Here is a 9,812-nt window from a genome sequence, read left to right on the forward strand (position 1 = left end):
GGACACATTGGCATGCCAAGACATTGGAGAGGTGAGAAGGGCCAGGCAGCGCAGCTTGCATACCATACACAGAAGTGAGCAGGGAGACTGGCCCTTAACAGAGTTCAGTAGTATGCCGGGGGATGGTGTGCAAAACACGACCGTAAATGTGTATAGAGGGCCAGGAGACTTCGGCCCCACAGTGCCTGTCACACCACCTCCTTCCTGTTTTTACACAGTGCCTGTGTATGTAAGCACCGGGGAATGAGTCCCTCTCTTAGCAGATGTCACATATGCAGCCATAACATCAGCTGTCTCCATGCATCAGGGCCTCAGCCTTATTCATCTTGTAACGGGTCTGCACAGGGCCCAGCATCTCCTCTTGTTCCCAGCGTGGTCCCAGGACCACCCTGAACTCTCCTCATCTATGGGTTTGTCTTGGATTCCACGTGCGTAAGATCACACAGTGTTCCTCTTGGGTATCTGGTTTACTCCAGTTAGCACAGTGCTCCCCAGGCCTTTCCATGTCTCCATAAATGATAGGATTTCCTTCTTTTAAAGAGCTCAGTAATATCCCGCTATAGCTATGGACCATATTTTCTTTCATCTGCTGTCAGATGCTGAGATTGGTTCACAGTCTTGTGAACAGGGCTGTGGAGGAGTAGGGGTGTAGATATCTTTTCTGCACAATGAGTTCCCCTCCTTCAGATCTGCATTGATTGGCGGAGCCAGTGTAGTTCTGTCCTCAGGCTCTGGGAGGACCGTCCATATGGCTCCTGCACAGCCCCACGACAGCACAGCAGGGCTCCCTTTTCCTAACTTTCTGGCTAGCCAGCCCTTGCCCTGTTTCTGCTGAGTGCTCTCCAGACGTGAGGCCATATTTCACTGTGCTCTGGGTCCCTGCTTTCTGGTGATTCACAACACTGAACACTTCCCTCAAACACCTGCTGACCATTTGTACGTCTTCTTTTGACAAGTATCTATTCAGGTTCTTGGCCCATTTTTCAAACTATTTATTTATTTTTTATTTTTGAGATGTGACCTGGCTGTGTAGCCCAGGCTGAACTTAACTCACTATGTAGCCCTGGCTATCCTTGAACTTGCTTCAAGCCTCCAAGCTTCCCAAATGCTTGGATTTACAGACATATCCCACCGTGCCCACCTCCCCATTTTTTAAAACCAGTTTTTCCCAGTAATGTTTTATAGCTTAAGATGGGTAGATGCTCGAGTGTTTGTTTTGAATGCTTACAAGTACCTACTGTTAGGAGGTTTTATAGCGAAACAGTAAGTTTTCTATCCATAGACACTCATCCTCACCTATAAATTCAGCCCTCACAGCCTTTCTCTCTGCCCACCTTCAGTCCCTTTACCAGGCTCTCCTCTGTGTTCAGAGATCAAATGCCCAATAGTAAGTTCATCCAGTACAAAGAAACTGAATGATGAAATAGGGACTTAGCAAGACCTTGTCTCAAAAAGGAAAAGCAAAGCAAAGAAAAAAGAAAAGAGGATATTGCTCTTTGTGACAGTTCTAGGTTCAAACCTTACTACCAAAAACAAAGAGATAGAAAACTAGCCACTAGCTAGACTGAAACAAAATGTCCAGAAAACAAACCAACTTGCCATATCTGGCATAAGACTGTGTTTCACTTTGCAATTTTTTTGCAGGCTCCTGTTCTTGTGCATGCATCTGGAGCTTATGTTTTGTCCCTCAGTTTCCTGTATGTGACAGACTATGGTTGCTTCGAGCAGGCTCTGCACCTCCTTGAGGTGCTCCTCTCTCTCATTGATGCCCCTTCCATGCCTGATACTCCTCATAGCTGGGCTAGCGCAGTGTGGCCTCTGGGCTCCAGCCTTGGTTATGGGATCGTTTCTCATTTCCTGGGAGGGATCATGGGGTGAAGTTCTCAGTCTGGGTGTAGCTTTTCTTACCAAACAATGCTTTCTGTGCGGATTCTGTGCACTGTTGGAACAAGTGGGTTCTGTTCCAGCATCACTAGATTCTTGTTAGCCTTTTCACATTTTTTTTTTTAAAATTTAGTACAGGGTCTATAGGCTCTCACTAAGGAGATCAGACTCCTAGGGATTCTCCTGTTTTCAGCCTCCGAAGCATTGGGATTACAGGTGCGCACCACCACACCCAGTCTCAACCACTGTCTCAGCGTGCCCTGCGGGCAGGGCTGGCACAGCACACTGGGGATCAAACCCTGGCTGCTGTGTTCCACCTAAGCAGGCACTTTAGTCCGCTGAGCTATCAGGCTGGTCCAGCCTTTTCAATTTTGCTGGATTAAATGGCACTAGGAGGCCTTTTGACTTCTTTGCCCAGGTCCTGGCAAAGATGACCCCCCTTGTTTTATCATTCAAGGTGGAGTTTATGCTTAGGTTTGTTAGCTCTCTGTCACTGTGAGAAATACTGAGATAAATCCACTTTAAGAGAAGAGAGACTTGTTTGGGATTGGATCCCTTGGCTCTTGTTTCTAGGCTTTTGATGGGTTGAGCACCAAGGTGGGGGCCTGGGAAACAGATAGAGAGCAGGGTCAGGACTCAGACCTCCCAGCAGCACTGCAGGAAGAGGCGGCTTTGGGGGACCTTGAGACCCAGTCTGGAACATCAGAGTTGGTCCACCTGACATTTTCCTCTGTGAACATGAGTGGTAATGAGTTGCTGAACATCACCCAGCCCAACTAGGGATGTGGCCATGCTGGAGGAAGAACAGGGCCTGACTCAGTGGGGTTCATATAAGCATTGGGGTTTTCCACTAGCAAGGATGTTGGGAAGTCTAAATTCTCTTTTGTTTTTGTTTTGGGAACTAAGGATCAAACCTAAGGGCACTCTACCACTGAACTGCGAGCCTCATTTATTTACTTGTTTATTTATTCAGAGAAAAGCTCTTGCTAAATTGCCCAGGCTAGGCATAGCTGGAATTTTCCATCCTCCTGCCTCAGCCTCCAGAGTAGCTGGAGTTACACAGGTGTGCGGCACCGTGCTCGGCTCTGAACCTGAATCTTCAGTGGTTAGATGTTGCCCGGGTGGTGCAGCTCTTCAGGAGAGTGACACATTCTTGGAGGAGATCTGCTTCTGTGGTTGATAAGGAGAACAGACGAGCCTACGTTTCCTCCTTACTGGCCCAGGGTTTACACCAACAGCAGGTGCAGCCCTCACATTGCTCTTACCATATGGCTGCTGTGTGTCTGCTGTTGCTCCCAGCTCCAGTGCCAAGTCACTCTTGAGAGACGATGGAGTAGGGGCGTTGCTGCAGGTGGGAGGACCCTAAAGAAGTCCCTCAGCACCCTGGCAGCCCACACTTAGAAAGTGTCTTCTTCCAGGGCCTGGTTGCTTTCAAATAATAGGACACATTAAAATATCTGGCCAGCCATACCATGGAAACAGGAAATCTGTGGTGTTCTAATTTTAAGCCTATTAGAACTTTAAGTTGAGAAGAAGCACTGCTGTTTCCCTCCCCAGAGCTCCCCATAAACATCTCAGTCACAGGTTTGAACTCGCCCTATCAGCTGATCTACCGGTCTTCTACAAACTGCCTGAGCTTCTCCCTATCCACAGGGAAGGAAACCAAGAAGAAAGCAGGTGACTGGGCCCCCAGTAGCTCTTCCAGCTCACAGCAGAAGGTGGAATGGGGGCTGGGAGGGACAGAGGCTGTCAAGGTGTCCAAATCAGAGCTCTGGTTAGAAGGCTGTGCAGCTGCCCTGGGGGGACAGCCAGCTGGGGTCACCAGAGCCCTGTCCTTCTGCACACTGCTCATCTGAAGGTGTCCCATTTCCCATCCCCTCTCTGGCCACAACCCACCCCACACACAGCATGCTATGCTCCGAGAGCACCCTGTGCTGTAGCCAAGCAGCAGATGCTGGCGTTTGTCCAGAGCTGTTTGAACACCCAGTAAATCCAGTTGCTTGCAGAGAAAGATACATACACAGGGGACTCCCTGGCCTGCTGATGGGAGGGAGAAAGAGAGGAGGGAGGGGTAGGTGGTAGGTGAGTGTAGATAGAGGGCAGCTCCGGCCTCACTGGGCTCTGGTGGCCCAGTGAGCCCTGCTGGTACCCATGGCACAGACATGGGTACCAGGAGTGTGATTTTACTCTGCCACCCATGGTCATGTGACTACCCACCGCAGCCATATGCCCTCCCTGGAAAGATATTTGGTCCTGGATGGGCAGAGATATCCCCAGATCTGAGCCACTCTTGCTGTTGTCTCTGCTACTCCCTGTGGTCCCCTTACTCTGCCCCATCAACTCTGTTGTCCCCTTCATCACCAAAGAGTGGCCACCCAAGGACACTCACCTCTGGAGCACAGATGACCTCCCTAGGGATCTGCCAAGCCCTTTCCTACCCCTAGGTGACCCAGATAGGAAACTCGTTTTCTTGAAACTCCCCTAACCTCTCGCCTCCAACTGCAGGTAGATCAAAGATGCTGGAAGACGCATACAGCACATCCCCCTACCTGCGCACAGTGGGCACCTCTCCTGACAACACCATGGAGTTCAGCGATCCCTGCCCCAAGGCCCACGAGAAACTGCAGGAGATGTGTCACCACATGTGAGCATGGGTGGCGGGGTGGGACAGGCGCTCCTGGGGAGCTCTGTGTGCCCAAAGGACAGCTCAGAAGAACTGGACCATGCCAAGCCCATGAGCCTGGCACTTCACAGCCCCAGGCCCTTCCAGTCTGTAGAGGAAGCACAGGACAGCCTGGGCAGTGAGGAGCTGCACCCTCGCCTGGCTGCTCTTGGCCCCACAGCAGCTGCCTGGCTTAGGCACCTTGGTGTGGCACCCACGCTGGGCCTAGCATTTGTTTCTTAATATGATCAGCCATCTGTTCTACTAGAAGAAAACATGCACCTCTCAGAACAAATAAAGAGCATTGCCATGGGTGACTCACAACATTGATGATTTGTGGATACACAGGCTTCCCCAGGGACTCACTGTTTCTCTTAAGGCGCAGACCACAGAGAATGTACAAACTAATTTGCATCTCATGCCTAAGTCTCATGGCCACTGGGGCACAGAGTAGAGTATGGGCAAGGACAGCCTTCCTGTCTGTGGTGGTTTGGGGACATGCCAGAAAGACTTAGCCCCAGAACCTCAGACTCTTGTGGCCCATAGTCCTTATCAGGCCAGTGTTCAGCTAGAGGCACTGCAGCCTTCCCAGTCCCTCCTCAGTGCTGCTGGGGAAGACAAGAGAGGTAGGTGAGGATGGGAGGATGGGGACAGGTATAAGGGGCATGCTGGTTTCCTTCCTTGCAGAGAGGCTGAGAAGGCCCTGTGGAAAAGGCGAAACATCTTCTATCCCACGTTCTTTTGCAACTACAAGGCAAAGACGCCCTCTCAGCCAGTGTCGGCTGCCAGAGGGGACTTGCAGGGCTCAGGTGCCCATGCTGTTGCCCACGCCATGGCACTGACATCTGCATTCTGCTCTCACCAGCCTTCTGTCCAGCGGAGCCAGCATGCACAGGACTGGAAGGCAGCAAAGAAGGCCTCCAAGCTGCACTATGCCTTCCACTACGGCTCTTCCTCTGTGTAATATCCTTTCTCAGTGCCACCTTCATGCCCAGGAACTCCTGGCTCCTTGGCTGTTAGAGAGGTCTTCAGGGACCTCAGTGAGGGGTTGTGCATCCTGGGCACAAGAGCGGCAGATGAAGCCCTAAATTCAATTCAGGTCAGAAGGAGTACACCAATCCCAGCCCAGGTGAGGGCCTATTGGAGTCACTGCCCTGCCTTGAGGGATGTAAAGGACCAGAGGCTAGGGACTTCTTTCCATGGCCAGGAGGTAGCAGCTTCTGTGACTCTGTCCTTGGGGTTCCTGCCTGGTTGGTCTGTAGGACCCAAGCTATAGGTGTGCAAGGGCAGAAGGGACACAGCTTCTCTCTGAGAAAAGATAGCTCTGCCTGGTGGGGCACCCTGAGGCTACTGTCCTCTCCAGTCCAGTCTGAGGCTGCCCACACCCTAAGGGCACCTGTGGTTCTGGAGCAAGGCATGTGGATGCTGCGAGCCGACAAGGGGGCTCTGACAGAGCCAGAGTCCCCTCTAGGCTGTAATGTCAACTACATGACTCTTCCAGGTCATCATTTCTAGGCTTCTCTGTGGAAATAAGGACCCAGAACCACTGGGGTGATGCAAATTCCTGCGTGTTACATAGGAATTTGATGGCAGTGCCTCCAGTGAGAGCATGAAGCAGAGAAAAGGCAGGTGCAGCCTCATGGAGTTCAAGAGTCACCTGTCGTGGGAGGAGAAGTACCAAGGAGGACTGTCCCAGCCACTTCCATGCAGGTCAGGCCCCAAGGTACGTCTGGGCCCCCTTACACTGAACAGGGAACTCAGAATCTAAGTGCACTGTCAAAGAGGCCTCACTGTTTCTCTGTAAATGAATCTATCCATACTCTCACCCTCCAAGGCCAGAGCAGACCTTCTGGGTGCTGCACTGGTGAGGAGGATCCCCCTTCCCACTTCTTCATTGTCTTTCATGGGGTTGCCTCTCTGACCTCCCCACCAGGCTTTGAGTACTGACTTAGAGGGAGCTGGCTGGACCCTTTGCTCTCTCCCTATGCCGACTTCCAAGGCCGCTGGGGCAGGACGACCCTAAATCTTAGACCACTGCTTCCCCAACAACCATCACATCCAGAATGGATGCTTTTCCTCCTTGGAGGTCAAGAGAAGGTGGACCTCAAATTTCCATTTTTGGTGACAGCACACAGCTCACTGGGACCCAGCAGCCATCAAATTCTGTGTCACTCTGCAGAAATGGCCAACTGTGGGGTCTGCTGTGTGATCACTCTGAGCATGCAAAATAACTTTGGAAAACACTTCATCTGGTGGCACCTATGGAGTGCATCTGTTCACACAGAGTGGACTGGGCAAGCACACAGGTGGAAATGATCCACTGTCCTTGGGGTGCACTGGCCACCCTTAGACCTCGTGACCACCTACGATCGTCAGTGAGGTGTCACACTGTTGTTCTGACTCATGCTCACCTACTGATTAGTGATGCCAAGTATATTTTGTGGGCTTTCCTTTGATGATCTTTACAGAAATGGGTGCTCAAGACCTGGGTTCATGCTTAGTGGAGTGTTCTGTCTGTTTTTAATGATCATAAGTATTCTGCAGGTATTGTGGATACTACACCTTTGTCTGATATGCGATCCAAAATATTTTCCCATTCTGGGCATTATCTTTTCACTCTCTTAGCAGCAGTATTTGGAATAGTTCTTTTAAAATAATTAACTTATTGTTGGTGTTGGGTATCAAGCCCTAAGTCTCACACATGAAGAAGTATAAATGTTTCAACTGCCCTGTGCTTCAGGCTCCAGAAGTTTGATTTTGGATGAAATCCAAACTTCATTTTTGTTCTTGTTGTTGCTTATGCTATTGGTATCAAATTCAAGGAACCATTGCCAAATCCAAGGCCGCAAAGATTTATTTACTCCTGTATTTTCTTCTAATGGTTTATGGTTATAGGTTTCACTTTAGGACCTCAGGTACATTTTGAGTTAGTTTTTCCATGTGATGTGAGATATGGTTGAGTTTCATTCTTTGGATGCCAAGGGCCAGTTGGTCCAGTTTTTTCCCATTGAATGGGTTCCTTAGTCCAAATAAGTAGACTGCAAATAAGTCATATCTCACATTCAGTTGTAATCTGCCAATCTAGCTTGGGTCTGTCCTCAGGCTGTACCCCACTGTCTTTATTATTGAAGGTTTATATAAGTTTTCATATCAACAAGTGTGAGCCTTCCCAGTGTGCTGTTCCTTTTCAAGACTACTTTGGTTATTTGGTATCTCTTGCAATTCCATATGAATTTTGAGGTCAGGTTTTCCATTTGTGCAGACAGGGCCAGTGATCGTGCTAGGAATCCCACTGATTCCACGGATCACTTTGGCCACTAACAGGATTACATTATCTGAGCCTGAACACAACCAGCCCATGCTGGGAAACACTGTGTGAACAATGGGGCTGGGAGGGATGGCAGGAAAGGATGCCAGGAGCAATAGTGTCAAGAAGAATAAATTACTTAGGAATAGAGCCCAACGGGGCACAAGACTTGCACTCTGAAAACTATGGACTATTACTGAAGAAAGCCAGGCCTGCATAGGAGTAGGCTACCCAGGTCCATGCAGGGCAGCTGACTTTTGTATGTTGGCCTTGTGTCCTGTAACTATGCTAATTTGTCAGCTGTAGGCTTTTTGGGTACATTCTTTTGGATTTTCTATATATTAGACCCTGTTGTCTGCAAGAAATATTTTTACTGTTTTCCCTAATTGGAGGCTTTTCATTTTTTGGTTGCTGTTGTGCCTAGTCAGAGGCTGTGGCCAGCATACCTAGTACAATGAGCAACATGACAAAAAGCAAGCCTCCTTACTTGTTCTTAATCTGAGAGAACTTTTTCAGTCTCTAACCACTGAGTATGCCGTTGAATATGTTTTAGACCTGTGTGCTTGCCCAGTCCACTCTGTGTGAACAGATGCACTCTATAGGTGGCCTTTATTATCCTGAAACAGTCTCCTCCTGTACTGAATTTGTTGAGTTTTTCTTTTTTAGCACAAAAGAGTATTGGACCTTGTCAGATGCTTATTATTTATTTTTTAATGTATTTTAGTACAGGGTCTACAGGGTCTCACTGCATAGATTGGACTCATAGTGATTCTACTGTTTTCAGCCTCCCAAGTGCTGGGATTACAGGTGCACGCCACCATGCCCAGAGGCCATCTCAGTGTTCCCTGGGGGTGGAGTCAGAGCTCAGGCTACACTCTGCCTAAGCAGGCCCTTTAGTCTGCTGAGCTATCTGGCTGGCCCTCGATGCTTATTACTGATCAATTCAGATGAATATGTGTTCCCCTTTATTCCATTGCTATGGTACATTGTGTTGAGTGGTTTTATAGGTGAACAACCTGCATCCCTGGGCAAACCCTGCTGGGTCTTCACACACAATTCTTTAACATGCTGTTGAAGATGTGGGGTGTGTGTGTATGTGTGTGTGTGTGTATGTGTGTGTGTGTATGTGTGTGTGAGTACACGTGTGCGAGCAAGGGACACTGGCCTGAAATTCTCTCATGTCTATGCTGGGCTTGGGGTCAGGGTAGCACTGGCCTTGTAGACCAGGGGAGGAAGTGTTCAGGTCTTCTCTAAGTTTGGATGTTGGTGAGGAGGATTAGGGTTAAATCCCTTTTATATGCTTGGTACAGCTCACCAGTGAAGGCAGCTGGTCCCAGGCTCATCTTTGTTAGATTTTTGTTTGTTTTTCTTCTCTCTTTACTTGCTCTATATCTGCTCTAATCTTTTGAATCATATTTGGTAGTTTTGTGTTTCTCGGAATTTGTTTCCTCAAAGTCATCTAACTTTTTGGTATAGAATTATACATTTTTTTCTTTATAATCTTCTGTATTTCTGTGAGGTTAGTAGTACTGTTCCACCATTGTTTCTGATCTTAGGAATCTGAGTCCTATTTTACATATTCAGTCTTGTGGGTTTTATTGATCCTGCCAAAGAACCAACTTTCAGCTTCATTAGTTCTGTATTTCTGCATTATTTTGCCTTTCTCCATTCTAGTTCTCCCTATTTCCCTCCTCCCAGCTTTTCTATAACAGAAGATCCTTCCATCTCCTAGTTGATATACTTCAGTTTGTTAGCTGCTCAGGTATTAGTTCTGGTTACAGTTCCTGTCACTTTTATTTCTTAGAAATGGCTGGCTACTGTGATGCACAGTGGTCACTTTGATGCATATCGTAAGAACCAATCCCCAATTGACAAGCTATTCTGCCTCTGTCCTTCCTGCTTGCTTATCCCTTGTAAGCCCTAGACCACCAGAGATCAGGGTTCTGATATTCTGGGAAT

The 9,812-nt window shown here is 48.6% G+C and overlaps 1 protein-coding gene across 1 annotated transcript in view; it reads left to right on the forward strand.

Annotated features, from left to right (window-relative positions):
* Positions 1-9,812, forward strand: part of CUNH3orf20 (chromosome unknown C3orf20 homolog) — an 80,659-nt gene that overhangs the window by 22,367 nt on the left and 48,480 nt on the right. The window contains 4 exon segments of the mRNA XM_023705954.1: positions 3,442-3,561; positions 4,390-4,528; positions 5,234-5,645; positions 6,126-6,269. Coding sequence (XP_023561722.1) covers positions 3,442-3,561; positions 4,390-4,528; positions 5,234-5,645; positions 6,126-6,269 — 815 coding nt within the window.

This window comes from Octodon degus, unplaced genomic scaffold, assembly GCF_000260255.1.
Source record: "Octodon degus isolate 3935 unplaced genomic scaffold, OctDeg1.0 scaffold00233, whole genome shotgun sequence".
NCBI classification, from domain to species: Eukaryota; Metazoa; Chordata; class Mammalia; order Rodentia; family Octodontidae; genus Octodon; species Octodon degus.